The sequence below is a fragment of the Brachycentrus maculatus genome, unplaced genomic scaffold, assembly GCF_059751285.1.
Source record: "Brachycentrus maculatus isolate JH-2025_06_01 unplaced genomic scaffold, ASM5975128v1 h1tg000255l, whole genome shotgun sequence".
Lineage (NCBI taxonomy): Eukaryota > Metazoa > Arthropoda > Insecta > Trichoptera > Brachycentridae > Brachycentrus > Brachycentrus maculatus.
The window spans coordinates 170,629-190,431 of record NW_028281006.1 but is presented as its reverse complement, the minus strand read 5'-3'; the positions used below and the strand labels follow the sequence as shown (position 1 = coordinate 190,431).

Below are 19,803 nucleotides of genomic sequence, written 5' to 3'. Positions count from 1 at the left end.
CAAAAAACAGTCTACTATTTTTCTATCTGTTAGTACAACAACCGCAGTATAAATAAAAAAAAGTTTACGGCATCATAACCTTAAATGTGTAACTGTAATATCTTTTTATACTCGTACATTTGACTGCGAATATTTTGAATTTGATACTTTGAGTAAAAAAGTAGCAAGATCAATAGTGCACAACGGAGAGCGTAAATCCCTAATCTTGCAGGTACATTTTTACGACATCGCGTAACATTTGGACGATATTAATACATCGTAGATTTGTAAATATACCTACTTTAAAGTAAATTTATATTTAAACATTGATCGTGGCAAAAATTACGGCTGGTAACAGCTTGCAAATAATTTTCCAATGACAGGTTGTCGATGCTTTTAAAAGAATTTCGTTATTTATAAAGTAGCCGTTTCGTGCTTGCTGGATTCTTATCGGAAGTGTAACTGAATGTAACATAATAAATAATATAAGCTTAATATTACATAATCGATTAGGTTAGATTAGACTAGTTAAATTAGGTAAATTAGACTTTCTTCTTTGACTCATATCTGCACTCAGATGTTTCATACTAAATAAAATATTACACCCTTTTATAAAAAAAGTATGCGTAAATAAATATAAAATGACCAATTTCATTGTTGGGCTAGTACAAATTATTTTAATGTTATCACATATATGTATATGTATATAAGTTAATATAACTGATCCATTGAATTCCCTAATAAAAAATATAGATATTAAAATAAATAAATTATGAAGGGCTGGGAAGCAGGCAGTATATTTTCATTCCTCCCCCCTCTATGGTTACGTTCTTCCAATTTTCTTCCCCCATTGGTGAGATATTTTAGCAAAGAGGCGCTAATCTTAAAAATATTGAGAATCTGTGATTCAAATTAAATGGTTTGTTACATAGCATACTTACATTCCTTAGTGTAATAAACAAAATTATGATTATCAGGAATTGCGCCCATGGTGGAAATGTCACAAATCATTTCACGCTTGGTGATATTTATCACCAAGCTTAAATCACTATTTAGTAGGTCAGATCGTGTCATTTTTAATTAAAATTTTGGTGAATACCATTATTTAAATAATGATATTTAAAGTAAAACTTAAAGTAAAAATGGATAGATTTTATCACAAAGTGACTGCCGAATCAATTAATAAATCGTGTTATTAAATAAAAAAAATCACTAGATAAGGCGCGCTTAGCCCTCCTCACCCATTCAATTTTCTATCCATTAACGTGTATTGAATATAGGTACATACGGTTCTTGTTATATCTACGTAGATTAAAATTGACGATGGAAAAATTAATTTGTATTTGTAGTGGGGTTGAAGGTAGCGAGCTAGTGAGTAACGATGGGGGTGGTTTCAACCACTACACACTTCGCCAGCCGATACAGCCCAAGGTGGTTGATTCACGCGACCTATACACTGCGCGGATTATACCAAATATTGACCTTGCAACGCTTCGAAGATACTCAAAAATGTCAAGATCAGCGTGTTGTACATTTTTGGCACAAATATCCGCGCGTGGACGGTTACAACCGAGTAAACGGGTAGGAGTTATCCGGCATCTGAGGCGTAACTCTTACACAGAAATCCGCTAAAACAATCCGAAATAAAATGTAACTTCTGACTGAAACTTGCAGTGCTTCGTAGTAAACAAAGACAGTTTGTTTTCGCGATTGAATTATGCCCCATTTCTGGGATAACTTAGGTTTCGGGCGCAGTCACGGAAATCACCACAAGCTGCAGGATGGCTTGTTCCAAATAGCTTCGCAGACGTGTAGTATCTTAGTTAAGGTGAACAATACGAATAATATTTGTTATGGAAATAATTCTAATAACGTCCACTATGAGTTCCCGCGACGGGACAGTGAACCCGATCACATGAAAATTTTGATACCAAGAACAAAGAAAACTTCTTCGTTTTCCGGCTACAAGAAAAGGCTTTCGGTAAGTTGATAATGACTGATAAAATAATCGCACATTCTCAAATCTTTTAAACTTCAATATGTGAACTTCATTTTTTTTAAATTCACATGAATATCAACTACTCATTTTATTACAAGCGAGCAATGATTTAAAAATAATAAAAACATGGGATCACTGGACCAAATATGTAACGCCATCTGTAAATGTATATGCTAAATGCATGTATGTTTATTTTGCGTATGACACGTACATATGTGATGGCGATTTAATAAAAGCTTGAGCAAAATGATCACAGTGCCAGTGATCTCAGACTAAAGACGGCATCCTGGAAAAGGAAATAATCAACAACTAATATTTTAATATTTTTAAATGTAAAGTTAAACTCTAACTAATTTAAGAAACAAACCAAAAAACGTTTCAATCACAATTTTGAGTTAGTTTTTTTAAATGATTCCAAAACGTCTCTCATATTATATATTTGTTTAATCGTGATTAGGTACTTTCTTTCCTTAATTGCACCTAAATGGTGCACATGACACCTCATCGGATCGAGGAATTAACTTGATCGCTAAATACATGGAAATAGGACTGTAAAATATTAAATGGAATATACATATGACGTAAGTGAAGGAGCTCAGGGTGAAGAACATCACTAGTATACTGGAAAGAAAATCCAAGAGTAGCCGGTAATAAAGGAATAATAACAGCAATGCCTTGGGCACTGGGAGTTGCATACCCGTACTAGCTTGTGTAACTTGGACAATGCTAATTCGTACGACTCCCTTGTTGCTTCATATTTATATTCATTATAAGTGTGTTTTTGTTGTTGTTGTAATCTGGAGATTAAGGCCCAACAAACAACGCATGTGACGAATATTTTGTGTATAATTAGTGTGGTATTGTGATACATAAATGCTGGTAATGATTTGTCCTGAGGAAGAGACGAGTAAATTTCGAAAGCGGTAGACTCAAATCTCAGTGAGTGGTTATTTACTAACACAATAAACATTTTGATAAAATACCGTGGCACAACAACAAAAAACATTATGCACAAAATACACAAAAACCAACAAAGTTTTCCGCAATAACCTTAAGTTAAAAATAAACACTAATCCTTGCGATTGACACACATGCAGGTTTATTTTAGAGGCCTTTACTAAATATATATTTTTCAACATACATATGCTAGGGAGGTTGGCTACCTTATTACCTGTACATATTCTGCATATGTATAAAACACAAATATATGCAATTCTACGACAAAACAGTAACATGCATGCGAAGGCTCTATAAACCTATGTATTCATGCTTTCAGTGGCCTTGCCTTAGTGCACTTTGATTGTCGTGTCCTATCGGCCGTCACAACTTGTCGGAGTGCGGAAAATTTATATTTTACCGATGGTTTCAATGGATTAATAGTATACAATCATTTGGGTTTTGTCTGTTTAACCAACCAAAGCATTTTGCGAATATACGACAATAATTATGATTTTTTTAAACGTTATGCTACGTAAATTAATTTCACGTTTATGTTGAAAGTGAAAATAACAATATTTCGTATATAAATTACGTAAATAACTATTTACTGTGTTGGTCGTGTTTTCAAGTTCGTTGTTTTCCTAATTTACGCTTTCAAAAGTGTTAGTAATTAATATTTTTAGGTTATTATTAATTTATCTTGATCGTGAATTTAGATGTGAATCTTTTCCATTTTATATTGATTTTTTAAAAGTGTATAGAAAGTGTATTTACGCGGTGTATAAAGTCTTACAAAATAAGCAAAAAACATTTTACCAATAAATGTGTTTATAAGGATAATCCGGCTTTTTCATGCCTTTTTAAATTATTTTACTCATCCCTTATCAACTTTTATAATGTCATTTCCCATTTTCAAAATATTTTCTCTCATTTCTACTAATAGTTCTTACTTGAGTAGCCTATTGGAGTAAATATTTTGAAATATTTGTATTATGATATGGCAACATAAAAATATGGAAAAATAATATTTTGACACATGACAAATGACTAATCTTTGTTAAACTTTTTTTGTTGCCTGAAAAAGTTTGTTTTGAAGTATTTTTGGTTGGGTTTTAACCAACTTTTTTTCTTAAAATGTTTTGGAAAAATATTTTTCTCGAAGCAAAATACAACAAAAAGAAAGTAAGCTCTTTTTTAAAGTAATTTTTTTCTTTTGTTTGCTACTTTATCGTTTTACTCATTTATGAAATGATTGCCATCTCATCGTTAAAACATAAATTCTCGGTATATATTTTTGAATTTTTTGATAAATTTGGTAAATATTTTTCATTCAATGCTTTGTATTTTATTATAAAACAAATAAAATAATGATCGGCTTCAATTACATCAAAATATTTGGACAATTCTGTTTTGGCAATCTACTTTTATCTTGAATAAACATCTTTTTAAGTTACCTGATGGGTAAAATTACTAAGTACATAAATTTTATTAAATTATGTAATATTTTAATTTACATTTTTAATTCAATTCAAATACAGGAGGGCACTCCTGTAAAGTGGTAATTCTGCATATCTGACTTTGCTCGCTGAATGTGTAAATATGTGGAATCAAATAATCAAAATATGTGATAAAGTTTTGGTGATTGTATAAATATGGCTAAGTGTAGTATTTTAGCTAATTTTTTTGAATGTCTGTGAAGACAGTTTTGGAGAATAGCAGTATCGGGAATGCGTCCCCCGCAGACGAAGACTTGGACCAGTGGGAACAAAGCTTTATGTTGCGCCAAGACTCTTCTGGCCTTAAAAGGTACTTTTTTTTACTGTATACATTTATTTAAATTACAATGTTTACATATTTAGAACTTTTTTTTTGCAGAGACCCACCAAGCCACCTTGTGTGTCTTGTCGGTGGAGTTCTATTTTAATATATATATTTTTTTTTAACAATTTTAACACAAAAAAACAGAGAAAAATTAAGAATATAAACATTTTACAATATTCATAAAATTAACTCTTGATCATTTACCCATTCCTTTATTTTGCCTTTGTTTCATATTTTATTTAGACCTCTAACATCCCTCGGCAACAAATTAAAAATGTTCAGAACGATACATTGTAGTGTTCAACTCCCATATTTATTGTTAATTCTTGGGTGTAAATCTGTGTAAGTCTCTCATCAATTGTAATCTCTTTTATTTTGTGCAACTCTGTAATTGTTCTGATGAATGTGTTATCTGGCCCTACCCCTCTGATATATAAAAACTGGCGGCAATCTCTAAATTGATGCACTTTTGAAGATCAGCCATTTGAGGTAACTGGCAGGGCAAACAGTTATTAACACACATTGTTTGCGGGAAACGCTTAAGAGCGTATTTTACATACTGTTGGTAGAGAGCAGGAGAAGCTATGAGTGTTTTCTTTGCTTACTTTTAGTAGAGCCTGAGCGATGCCAAAAAAAATTGTATAGATTGGAATCGGGTTTGCGTTTACTTGTGATTAATATACTGAGGGTCGGGCGGCAGACTGTCTAAGTATAATTAGGATCGGGGTTGATGAAAAAAAACCATATGATAACAATGTGTTAATAAAAGCATCTAAGGCCAACAAAATGAAACTATATCAGCTTGTCCCGTGAAACAATCAATACCATTTAGGCTTACTTTACAGAACATTAAAAACATTATGATTTAACCTGGAATGTGTTCTGAATCTTTATCAACTAACCATTATCTGCATCATATCAAAGCTGTGTTATCTTGATTTTTAATTCCGTAAAATCAGGATGATCTTATATTAACAATATTAAATCAAAATTACAGTAAAAACTCACTTTTATTTATTTAGATCTCCTGGGAATCTGTAGTCATATATATTTTTTTAATCAGTTTTATTAAACCCCCCGTATGGCGAAACAAAATTCACAAAAAAATTAATTAAGAGGAATCATAAATTGTCTTTTGATTCATATTAATAATAATGGAAAAGGGAATTCTACAAAAAAGCCAATTCGATAAATGTAACTGTGTTCTTTATGCTACTGATTTTGTCATGCAGAAAGTTCTTAACTTGAATGAATAGCTGTTCAAAGATTATGAATCTAAATATTTAAAAGAAAATACTACTAATGCTTGAGAGAAATCACTATCAAAGGTTTAATTACCTCCTTTTAATTTTTTAAAGCAATTATGATAGTTCTGTATTCAGGTGATTGCATGTGTGATTGGTTTGTTAGATGGGGTACAGACACATGGTGCCGGCCTTCCTGCATACCGATATCAGTCATCTTCATCTTGATAGTCCTGGTGGTACTTGTGCCGCTCTTGGAGCATTCCAATGCGGTGGCCAATGTGATACTGAGGCAGCAGCATCCACCGGAATGTTCCGAACAGTGCAGGTATTTGTAACCAAATATTTGTTCACAAATCTGGATTAGCTCCAATTAAGAGTTATTTTTTATATAATTTTATTTGGCATCTCAACTTATATGTAGAAGAATATGGAAGTCTGGGCATTTACAGGGCTAACAACCATTATAGGCTGGTTTAAGTGATCACTTTACACACGTGTAACATTCACCAATTCTACCCATGATTAACAACCACATTACTCAAATTCTTGGAACTTCTAAATATATTGTTCAAATTCGAAACATTGTGTTTGAATTCACTAGAGACATCTCTGGTGAGATGACAGTGTTTACCTTTAAAAAATCATGATATTAAACTATATTATACATTAGTACTTATCTTACTTATCCGCACTAATGGTGCATATGGCACTGCATAAAATTGATGCAATATTAATTTGATCATTTACTATATGAAGGCAAGGTGATCAGTTATGCGTTTCAGGTCTCAGTCCAGGGTAATATTAAATAAATATCATAGTGAAAAAACACTTATTCATTTTAACCCCCCTGGGAATCGACTCCAATACCTCCAGTACAATAGAAAAATGTGCCAACCTCTACACTATAGAGGCGGACAAATATCTGACGAACTGTATTATAGAAATTTTAAATCTAGTCTTAAAAATGCCTAGTAAATGAATGGAATTCTCTTATCTTTTATGTAATACATGAAAAATTTCAATAAAAAGTATTAAATAATATATGTACAGTGTGTTACAAAATTCTTATTAATTTTCTAGAGTATCTCTAGTTGAAACAATTCCCGAGGGTCTCCTGTTTCCCTCGAATGCAACAAAATATCCAGAAACTCAAAAAGTTTGGCTGGAACTTATAAAATCCGCTACAAGCACCATAGAAATAGCATCCTTATATTGGACACTTAGAGAAAATGAAACATACTCACATAAATCTTCGATTAAGGTATATATAATAATTAAAACCAATAACACTTTACTATCGATCATGTTTTGGATATAATGACTGGATTTCTTAATTCTGTATATTTTTCAACAGGGAGAGGAAGTATTCCAAGCTTTATATCAAGCTGGTACTAAGCGGCAGTTGACGGTTAAAATCGTCCAAAGTGCACCAACAAAAAGCAATCCCAATACCGACACAGAATTGTTGCTTAAAAAGAAAGCCGCTCAGGTTAAAATTGTTATATACCACATCTATTCTAAAAAGTAAAAGCGCTCCAATTGCCAAAAACACTTTTTGAATTATTTATATAGTTCTTATCAGCTTATTTTAGACCCGATCACTCGTAACTCGTGACTTCTCAAATATTTATAAATCTATCATTAGATCTAAAATTGGCTATTAAATGATGTAATGCTTTCAAAATCTATGGGCACATTGAATATTTGCTTTATTTTTTGTTCTTATAATACTTTTTTAATGTAAAGTGCTTTGAATCTAAATTCTCAAAATTATATTGCAAACCTTTTCACTTTTGAGCGTCTATGAAAATAATTTGTTTTATAAATACCGCAAGTAAGTATCAGAAATGTGTTATAATTTATATTTTTAGGTGAGAAGCGTAAATTTTCCTAAACTAATGGGAGGCGGAGTACTTCATACAAAATTATGGCTAGTTGATCGAACACATTTTTACATCGGCAGTGCTAATATGGATTGGAGATCTCTCACACAGGTAAAAAGGCAGCGAGTAAATCAATACAAAGTGTTGCTTTTGATTTTTTTCTTATGACCACTGAGCAAATATTAAACAGCAAGCAGATAGTCCTAAAATAAGCATTGTTTATTTCTATAAAAAATAGTCATAAAAAAGATCAAGGAAAGGAAAGTGTAGCCATAAAAAACAAAGAAAAAATTCAACATGGCCTTTTTGGAATATTATAAAACTTACATATTTTTTTCCTTCTTATTTTGATTATATTGTAAAAGACAACTGAACTTTAAAGTTCATAAAAATTACTAAAAATTATTATAGGGTGACTCATTTACTTTTCTATTATTATTAAATAAATACTTCAAGTTAACTTATTTATAAATGCTGTAATAAACTTATTGATTGATGAATAACCTATAATAATAATGTAAACATTTGAGCATTGTCTAATGACATGTAAATGTATTGATTCAGTAATTTGTGAGTCCAAATAAGGAAAGATAGCATCATTAAGCTCCTTAAATATTTATCGTTTAATATTTACTCTTGGCACCAGTGTTTGACTGAATTATTAATTAATTTAGTATTCCGGCCTGTTCCGTCCATCAAGGTCTTTTACTAACTATTACACTAACATGGAATCAATAAGATCTCTATTAATCCATTTGGTTAATTATCCCGCTTACCTACGGAAATAAGTGCTAGTACCGATGTTTGAACGGCTCCACTTAATTTTTATAATTGATACCCTCGATGCCTTCATTTTGTGTTTAATGAAGCCATTGAGGGTAATGGACAAGTAAAAAAATAAAAATATTAGTTTAATGCAAACTGATATTTTATTTATTGTTTCGGCATCAACTTTGTGGTAAGACATGTTACAATGATTAAAGAAAACACTTCGTTTTTTACCACTTGAGTTTTATTATGGACTACGTGTTTCAGAAGTTAAACTTCCATCATTCAGGTCTGTATAATAACTCAATAAGTTACCATACAGACCTGAATGATGGAAGTTTAACTTCTGAAACATGTAGTCTATAATAAAACTCAAGTGGTAAAAAACGAAGTGTTTTCTTTAATCATTGTAATGTAAACTGGTTTATATTTATCAAATATTGTTAATTTTGACAAATAACGGTTTAAATTTATTTTTATGTTATTCTATCAAAATAATAGTGTGATTTTATGCACATTTCGTATGTTTTCACTGACCTACTACTCATATAGATAAAAAAAGATTAAATTTGAGATAACTTACTAAGGATTTTTTTTCATCTTTCCTAAGTCTTTCTGTCCGCCTCCGTAGTGTAATGGTCAGCACGCTCAGCTACCGTTCTGGAGGTCCCAGGTTCGATTCCCAAGGGGGGTAAAATAAATATAAGTGATTTTTTCACTGTAATATTTATTCAATATTACCCTGGACTGGTACCTGAATCGGAAGGTTTATCACCTTTCCTTCATGTGTAAACGATCAAGATAACACTGCGTTTATATGACGCAGTGCCCTATGCACCATTGGGGTGCGGGTAAGGGTTTTATATTTTTATTTTATATTACGTCTTACGATGTGTGGGAAAACATTGTAAACCACAATTCGGGATCTTTAGGTGGGCAGTAAGGGGTTCTTGTTAGGGAGGAGGTTATTTTAAAATATAACCACCCATACTTTATAAATTATGCCAGGAATCACATAAATTTAAATCAAGTTTGATTCAACTGTTAGTTTGTTTCTCCCTAGTTCCAAAAAAGGGATGGCAAAAGATTATTTTTACTATTTAATTTCATAACTTCTTTCCTAAATATTGATATGTCTCTAAAATGTATAATAATGTTATAAAATATATTTTTTACTATAAAGTTTTTTTATGTTGTACTTTCAGGTGAAAGAATTAGGAATTGTTGCATACAATTGCTCCTGCTTGACTCAAGATATAGCCAAAATCTTTGAGGTGAGTAATTAAAATGAATTGCTATTTTTAGTCACCAAATTGTAGCTTTAATAATAAAAAAACAGAATATTCAATGTTTCATTTTGAAATGTTATATGTACAGTATCAAACACATTTTTTTTCTTTATTTAAAATTCTTTTGCATTACATAAATTCAAAAACAAAAAATATTTATAAAAAATAAAAATAAATACAAAAAAAGATCCCACAAAGGCATGGCCTGTGTGTGGGTATACAAAATAAATAGTCATAGTACAGGGTATAAGGGTATAGGTTTCTAAGTATAATTAGTTAATACAAAATACAAAAAACTTAAATTAAATACAAAAAAAAAAAAAAAAAATACTTGACTCTCAGTGAGCAATTTTTTATTTTTATTTTTTTTTAATTAAAACTTAAACATAAAAAACATAATATGTTATATTTACATTTTTAACACCCTCTAAAAAAATGTTTTGAGGGTGTTCCTCGTACTATGGACCAGGGCTGCTTCTTTCAGTAACTGAGATGATGAATAGCGAGAAGTATCACCCAATTCCACTAGAAAAGATACTACCAGAAATACAGAAGCAAGGTCAAATGGTAATGGAATATTTCAGCAGGATTTAACCCCTTGCCACAAATCCAAAAAAATTATGAAATTCTTCACACAATGAACTATGTTGGACTGGTAAAGAATTTTTCCAGACAAACCTTATTGAAAATCTATCTGCAATCTTTAAAAATCGGCTCTCCAAAATCGATTGCACTGCGGTGGAGAAGCTCATTTTGTCCATAATTCAGGTATGGTTTCGAGACGAAAAAATGGCATCCACGTACCAAAACCTTATATAATAGATGGCAAGAAGAGAAAAATCATTGATTAAGCCCATATGAGATCTATTAAATATTAATTTGTGATATGACTAATAAACAAAAGATTTTACAAAACTTTATACAAAAATTCAACAAAATAAGTTCTGTTCCAATTAATCTGTTTGATACTGTATAAACATAAGTTAGAAAAACAATATTTACATTTAAAAAAATTCCATACTACTAGCTGAAAGATTTTCTGCTTTTTTTACCCATCCTTTATTTTTTTCACCGTCAAAATATGGGTGAATGGTTTATCACTAATTTGGAATTTAGAAATTTCTTAAATGATATTGTACACCCGCTTGTAAATTTAGAGTTATTAGTTTAAATTTGGTATGAATATCCTAATCTTTCAATTTATATATTGAATACATGTATAAAAATCATTGTTATCTAGAGAACTTTGTAAAATAGATGTTTGTCCTACGGAAGTTTGACTATATTATTGTTTATTTCACTGGGGATTGAACCTGAAACCTCTACATACGGTACCAACCGCATTCTACATACACTACAGAGACTTTCATTGGAAATAATTATTCAGTATAGTCAGTATCAAATGCGTGTACACAAAATGGCACTAAACCGCATAATTTTAATGAAGTGCAGAATTTAGTTAGTTTGCATAATTTGTGCAGTAAGTGTCTGCAGTGCATGGTGCATAGTACAGGGCTGTAGCAATGCAGGCTACTGCATGTTGGCTATTGACATGCAATAGCAATATACTCTTACCAACATTATATACTGCAGAGTGTGTTCATTATGCATTCCTGCATGTTGATTTACCTAATGTGCGAGTATACTTTGTACCTACACTCACACTTTAGCAGTTCTTGTGTCTATAAAATACCTGTGTCCATCAAGCATGTCGTAAATCTCTCATAAGAGTCTCAGCTATCTTCTTCAAACCCTCATCCGCATCTTATGGTGCATAGGGCACTGCATTATATAAATGCAGTGTTATCTTAATGTTTAACACATGAAGGAAAGGTGATCAGCCCTCCGCTTCAGGGAGCAGTCTAGGATAACATTGAATAAATATTAGGGTGAAAAAATCACTTATATTTATTTGACCCCCCCCCCCTGAAAATCGAACCCGGGATCTCCAGTACGGTAGCCAAGTGTGCTGACGCACTTTGGAGGCGGAGTCAGCTATAGATAATAATCAAAGATTATTTTGGTTCATTAAACTGATTTTTTTAGCAGTAGTAGTAATATGTTAATTGGGTTCTAAAGCTTGAAACCTAACATAGCAGTTTGCAACTCAGTCCCTGTACCAACTCTAATGTACAGAATGTCTAATGTATGTGAAGCATGGAGTTGGCAAAAAATTAATTAAAACATACTAAATGCAGTCGAAACGCAATCACAAATGTTTAGCAAAATGATGTTTGAAAGTTGTTCGAATGGTGAAATAAGAGAAGAATGCAAAGGTGAGACAAGCATTATCTATCAAATCAAGACAGGCGTATTGAGAGGGATTGGACATGTGGAACAATTGGATGAGAAAAGAACAGTATCTTTTATTAGGATATAAGGTATACCGAGGAAAATTAAGCATGACGAAGTGCGTCACATGAATATGGACAGATCAGAAGTATTAGACTGGTATGCATGAATATTTTGCTCTTCATAAACACATCACGGCCTTTATTTTTAACAAACATGTTTTTAAAATACCAATCACCTTTTGGCAGGTTTATTGGTCACTGGGGAAGGATGATGCCGTTATACCCGATGAGTGGCCGCTTTCTTTGCATACATTATTCAATGTGGATACCCCATTCAACGTTAGTCTTGACGGACACTCCTTCAACACTTATATTTCAGTAAGTACAAAATGAAGTACATATGTAGTAGTTTTTCATTATGTTTTCTTCCCAAAAGTCCCAACTTATAAATTGATGTTTGTGTTAAAATAATATTGTCTTCGTAATTATTTATCCCAAGTTCAATTCACAAAAAAGTTGTGTTTTGTTAAAATACCTATAATACCCAATGGTGTGTAGCCTACGTCATCACATAGACAGTGTTATCTTGATCGTTAATTAAGAAGGCATTCCTGAACCTTTTGGTCAAGGATGATAATAAATCAATATTCAAATTAAAACCGATATTCATTTATCCCCCTGTAAATTGAACCCGGAACCTCCAGCATAAAATAGCCAAATGCGCTAGCGAGGAGGAAAAAAAATTATATAAAAAAATTAGAGAAATCATAATTTTATTTAAAAATTAATGTAATTTTATAAATATGTCATTAAAAAATAGAAAGAGTTTATGGAAAATAAATTATGCATAGGGCACTGCATGCCGTCAATACAATTTTATCTTGACCATAATTACATAAAATCAAGGTGATTAGTCCAGCGCGTCCGGTAAAAATAAAACAATTAAAGCAGGAAGTTATATTTTAAATGTAAAGCAATTTTTTTAAAGTTAATTCAATGTTTTATTGTACCTTTATGGTCACTCTTTTATTGTCTTTCTAAAAATGAGTTCAGGGTGTGTGATCTGGTATTGAAAAGTTATAAATAGTTTGCAACTCATGCCCATAACGGAAAGTGGCTCATTACCTCCTGGGTGTATAGCACACATGCCGTACACTTGCACACGGATGGGTGTCTGTGCGCGTAGTGGCAGTGGCACTGGCAGCCGACAGGTAGTAGTGAAGTGTACATGTGTGTAGGTGTACTATTATTGATTATTTCTGTCTAATCCTATTTCTCTAACATATCTGGATGAGGAGTTGCAAGCTACGTTATTAAACTTGTGTCAAAATATATTTATAAAAATGTAAAAAAAATAGAGACCATTGTTTTTTTTTTTTTTTTTATATATTTTTTAATATTCATATCATGTTATTCCATAAAGTTAATGTCAAATCAATAAATACTCGTAATAAATTTTAAATATGTGAAAACATTTTATCTACATAATTTTCATAATTTATGATGACCTTAACCTTAAAGTTACCAATATTTTCAGAATTGTTGGGTAATATATCCAAAATAAAACAAGGTTTGTTGGATTGAATTACGGTTTTACGGTTTAGGTCAAGGTTTGTTGGATTGAATTAAATGATTAATATGTTAATACGTGACGTACGTCACGTATTAACATATATAAATGTAGTATTAACATATATAAACATATACATAAATAAATGTAGAATTCAATCCAACTATCCTTGTTTTATTTTGGATACATTACCCAACAATTCAATATGGAATTCTACCAAGTGTCCGCAGTTACAATAAATAATATTTTCAGAGTTCGCCAGCTCCCTTGAGTCCCGAAGGTCGCACTAATGATATAGATGCCATAGTAAATGTCATCAAAACAGCGGAGAAGTTTGTGTACATCGCTGTTATGGACTATATTCCCCTGACTATATACACACCCAAACAAAAGTAAGTCCCATATCGGAACTGTTCATTTTTACGACCAACATTACTCGGTTTATACTATATATATATATTATTGCAAACAAACACCTCTTTTCATACTTGAAATTTTAGATCCAAACTTTACTTCTGGGATAATTGTAAATTGCGTAATGTTGTAAACTCAAGTCAGGATCTAGACTTCTTTAATGTTAAACAATTACTCGATGTTTAGTCCGAATCCTGTCTCCATGTTCTAAAGAGACTTATACACATATACAGTGTTTAAATGACACAAACTAGTAGGAGTGTGGTTATGCAACCCCGAGCACTTAAACCATTATTGCTATTCCCCTTTTCCTTCCTTTTATTCCTTCTCTGTTTTCTTTCCCATGTAACAGCTTATGTCTTTCAGCCTGAGCTCCTTCACTCGTGTCATCTGCATTCTGACATATATTCCACTCATATATCTTTCTTCTTTTAAACCTTATTTGCAACCTTATCTTCTTATCATCTTTAAAACCTTATTTGCACCCAATCGTGCATAGGGCACTGCATCATATAGATGCAGTCTTATGTTGATTGTCAATTACATAAAGGAAATGTGGTCAGTTCTGCGCCTTTAGGTTGGTACCTAAAGACTGGTGTCTAGGTTGATTATAAATCAATATTAGCATAAAAATCGTTGATACGCACAGATTATTTCAGTGAAAAGATAACACGCTAACTTTAATTTTAGTTTTATCCAGTCAAAACAAATATGTATTCAGTAATATTCTTTTCGGTACCATTAACTTCGATAACTATAATACTGATTGATCAGTTTCAAAGTGCCAAAGTCGTTAGAAGCAACTATTAGAAGCAACTGTTAGAAACACTAGCAAGAAAACTACACCGTCTAGATAAATCATTATCTTTTCACTGTAATTGCTGCCCTAGTCTCTATTCCATTATATGTACTTTAAATTCATCTGACATATTATTTCTCAAAGTGGGCAATAACACCCCCTTGTGGGCGCACTAGATGACTTTTACAGAGATAGATAGAAGTGCTAAGAAGTATGATATATATTTTTCTTATCACATTTTCTTTTTACATTCTGGGCATTTTATTTTCCCCTTTGACAAGAAATTTTGATAGGGGGGCTAGACTAAAAAAGTTTGGGAACCTGTTATCTAACATCATATTTAGCCAAGAAATGCAATACTCTATGAATACTGGATACTGAGTGCTGTATGCGATAGGTTTTGGCCGCACATCGACAACGCTATTCGGGCAGCCGCGATAGAAGAGAATGTGCAGATCCGGATGCTGATCAGCTGGTGGAACCATTCTCGACCTGCTGAGGACTACTTCCTTAGGTCACTCACCGCCCTCTCGGGATCTTACCCTAAGGTTGATATTCAAGTGGTAAGTTCCGACAATTTATTTTAATTATTTTTCACTAACCTAAATTTAAATGATCCTAGACTAAAATATACCTAAATAACACAAAGACAAAACAAAGATTGTTTACCCTCATTATAGTACAGTGATTTTAAACAAAAATATGTCCATGGGAGCCAAACTGGCAGTTTACAACAGCGTACTAGTGCCAACACTGATGTATGGAAATGATACACAGAATAGGCAAAAAATGGATGAGAGTAGAATGAATGTCTAAAGTGATTCTTTTTTTGTTGACAAAATTTTAAAAAATCAATTCTAATCTTGGAAATAGAAAACTATTTCCTATTTTTTATTATTTGTTCTTTTTTTGTGAAATCTTCATATTAGATTTTTGTTTTTAATTTAAAATAATTGAAAATATGGAGATTTTTTTAAATTAAATTTGTTTTCAATCCAAAAGGTTTTTGTAGTACAAATCAAAGCTTGCGAAGCTTTGATTTGTAACCGATTCGATTTGATTTTGACAACTGTTTAAAAAAAAGTTAATTATTTCATATAAGTTGAATTATAACACACCAAAATTGTTCTTTTTTCCTTTGCAGAAGAGATTTGTAGTACCGGCCACTGCAGAACAGCTCAAGATCCCATTTGCGCGTGTCAATCACAACAAGTACATGGTCACCGACAAGACCGCATACATCGGGACGTCAAACTGGTCTGGCGATTACTTCGAGGACACCGCCGGCGTGGCCATCATCATGGAGGAACCCGACACCCTGGACCGGGTCAACGGCACGCTCGGCATACGCCAGCAACTGGAAGATGTGTTCCTCAGAGACTGGGAATCGCCGTATGCCGTGCCGCTAATCAAGGGATACTTTTAGCCGCGCCCCCAAAAATTTCATAGCTATCATTGACCCCCACCTAAAGAAACATTCTAAAGAAACATTCAAATTTACTTCTTCTTCTGTTCAAGTCATGTCAGGTCCCCCTGACGTCGACTATCACTTAAGTAAATGTCCTTGTCTTAGGCAGCTCTAAACAGCGTCTCGACAGTCCTAATCCCCGTACAATCTTATATATTCCGGAGCCAGGAGATCTGTCTTCTGCCCACACCTCGCTGACTCTATATTTTTGCCTTCAAATTTACTAAATAAATGTCATCCGAATATTGGAAAACATGTGAACCATTAATATTATGCAATTTAATTAAATAGGAAGTTTTTTACATCTTAATCGTCAAGCATTTTAATGAATAATAATTATAATACATATGTAAGTTTTTTAAAGATAGGTGTAAGAAAATGAATATGGCACAAATCGTTTATTTAAAAAAAATACATTCGTTTGACTTTTTCATTTCTTTTTGCTGCGCCTTGGGCCCATTCGTTACTACTTGTCAAAGTATTCTACAATCAACTGGTGCAGTAGGGCATAGTTTGTGAATCAGCTGCCCAGAAACACTGTCAGTATTTTTTAGACCAAATTTTTTCCCCACTTTGTTTATAAGAATCAACATAGCAAAATCTATCAAAGACGAAGCATCTTTATACGAAGGGGATATAAGTTTTCAACAAAAGACAGTTCCAACACAGATAAAAAAGTTGTTCAAAATACTATACATATATACTATAACTTTCAAAAATGAGACAGTATGAATGTTCAATAATGGGCAGAATTGTGAACATTACACAGTGTCTAAGTTGATCATTTCAGGTTGTAAGCCCTGTAAATGCTTACACTTCCATAATCCCTTTCTATAAAAAGACACTTCGTGCCTATTTAGATATCTAATATATCTTGTTGTATCGCCTTGAGGAGTTACATCCATTAAGTGTTAGAGTGCGATCATTATGTAAGAAAAAAGTTTTATTTTTTGTATATTTTTTATATCGAGCGCATTATTATGAACTTTTGTAAAAATGTATTATGTATGTAATTTGGTTGACTTTACTTGCAATTGTGGAATTGAAATATACTTGTATCGTGCAATATTTTTTTTATAGGTAAAAAAAAATGCATAATTTTTCATAATAAATATTTTAAAAAAATATTTAAAAGGGCAAACTCACGAATATCGAAGCATTTTAAACTTAATCAGAATGAAAACTGTCTATGGATCTATTATGGATTAATTTCAAAAAGCATAAATTCTAATAAATCCATTAAATATTTCAGAAAACTTAAAATAATTTTATTTTAATTATAATTAAACTGATGATGCTTTAGCTTAAACAATCTTAAATTACAATATAAAGTAATTAAAAGGTAATCATAATTTATTATATTATTTTACTAAATTTTTCTTTGGATTCATATTTTCATTCTGAGATGGTTGTTTCGTAATAAAAATATATTTATAAATAGTAAAATGTGCCTTGCAATATTTTGAGGCCTTCAATAATATTAAGGATGCATTTGTATGTATAAACATATGTATAATAAATTGATTCGGTACAAATTTTTTTATATAAAAAAATAGTTTTTAAATATTTCCGCACCTGTCTATTTTTATCAGCACATAAGCACTGTTACAGATTTGTCTTGTTCGGTCATTCATTAAGAAGGGAAGCAATCTAAAATTTCTAACTTTTTATTTAAATTTTACTTGCTAAATCACAATTTCAACCTCTCCAATTCGCTACTACATATACATACTGTGTTCTATACACTGTGCAAAAATACACCGGGGGAAACTGTACGGTTTGTTTGTAAATTAACAATGCCATAAATTCATCAAAATTTCATTTTGAATTTCTAATTTCACTTAAAAAATTGTTTTTAACATGTTAACCTGTAAATACGTACTCTGTCATCATTTTCTTCTTATAGTCTGTTCTCAAGTATAGGTGCATAAACTTAGGTTGTATATTATGCATAGCTTTTATAAATTAATGAGTAATTTCCAACTCAATCCATTTTGTGTTCAGAAAATGTATCATTAATAATTTAAACCACCTTGTTCTTCAATAAATTTAGTTTTCCTTTAATTCTACTAAATTTTTCAAATGAATGAATACTTTATTTATAGTTTTTAATATTCAAAGCATTAACTTTGTGGTCAGACATTTTAACAGCGTTAGTTATGTTAGTATATAGCAACCACTCAACGAGGTTTAGGTGGATGAGTTCGATAAACAAGCTAAATTTTGTATGTGTATGTTTTCTTAGAGCTAATTTGTCTTATTTTTAAACCTATTTTGAAAATATGTCAATGTACTTAGATTCAAACGCCCAAATCTAAACCGTTACTATACAAAAATGTCATTTTATTGGAAAGCAAATATAAAATATTCAGAAACATCAATATAAACTGAAAGTGGAAACTAAAGGTCAAGTGATAGGTGTTAATGTAGTATCTGAGAACTTTTCGAGGTACAATTTTTTTGTCATATCCCATTTCCACCTGTAGGTGGCTACACTGGAGATAAAAACCTCAAGAGAATAGTCTTTTGCTATTTTATGATTTGTTTATAATTTTTAACCTGAGAATGGATAAAATGTAAAAAAAATTTAACAAAAGTAAAATTCATTCAATGAGTTCAATCTAAGATAGATGACATTAACTCGATAATGATAATAAAATGTATACTAACAGTCTAGATTTAAGCGCAAAAATGTAATGATTTACATTTTATGATAATTCATAAAGTGAATTATAGTTTGACAATCCAACCTTTTTCGATAATTGTCATTTCAAAATAATACTTTTTAAATTCATGTTTTGAACTAAGCATTGATTTTAAATATTCCCAGGTCACTTCATTTTCTGAACTTAAGTCTTGGCATAAAGTATTCATATGGGTAATTCCCTGATCTCATGATGGCTGCATGTATGTAACGGAATGACTTTTTTTTTTATATATATTTACTTCATTCTGGAATGCATACACTGCAGCCATGGTTAATAAATGTGTGATAAATTTAACGAAAATTGTAACATATACATAATAATGTGTATCGGTTTAAGAATTTTGATTAATAAACAATTTTTTTAAATATTTTTTTATTCTCCATTGTGATTTCAGCATCGCTCAAAAGTACATGACAGGTAAAATTCTGTGGCATATTGTGTCATCTCTATATATACATATATATTTATATTTCAAGCTTAGTTTTTAAAACTTTAATAGATTTTCCTCATCAAAATACATATTTCAAAGAAATCCCAAAGATTCTCTTCCAAAATGGCCATGTTTTTATTACGAATATAAAAAGTTTGAAGAGTTGATTGATTTGAAGAGTGCTGACTTCAGACA

At 31.5% G+C, this 19,803-nt stretch overlaps 1 protein-coding gene across 1 annotated transcript; it reads left to right on the top strand.

Moving 5' to 3' along the window:
- Positions 1-3,940: 3,940 nt before the first annotated feature.
- LOC148306080 (5'-3' exonuclease PLD3-like) lies at positions 3,941-17,582 on the top strand. Its single transcript, XM_088265651.1, has 11 exons — positions 3,941-4,099; positions 4,617-4,723; positions 6,149-6,310; positions 7,066-7,246; positions 7,340-7,474; positions 7,857-7,979; positions 9,842-9,910; positions 12,466-12,597; positions 14,042-14,181; positions 15,400-15,565; positions 16,147-17,582. The coding sequence occupies exons 1-11, from the start codon at positions 4,052-4,054 to the stop codon at positions 16,426-16,428; spliced, it is 1,545 nt and encodes a 514-aa protein (XP_088121777.1). The 5' UTR covers positions 3,941-4,051; the 3' UTR covers positions 16,429-17,582.
- Positions 17,583-19,803: the final 2,221 nt, after the last annotated feature.

Bases quoted from the DNA above. Each gene is read 5' to 3' on its own strand.
- LOC148306080 (XM_088265651.1), top strand. From the start codon at position 4,052: ATGTTTTGGAAAAATATTTTTCTCGAAGCAAAATACAACAAAAAGAAA. The intron at 4,724-6,148 runs GTACTTTTTTTT...TTGGTTTGTTAG, and splicing joins GACTCTTCTGGCCTTAAAAG to ATGGGGTACAGACACATGGT. The intron at 15,566-16,146 runs GTAAGTTCCGAC...TTTCCTTTGCAG, and splicing joins CTAAGGTTGATATTCAAGTG to AAGAGATTTGTAGTACCGGC.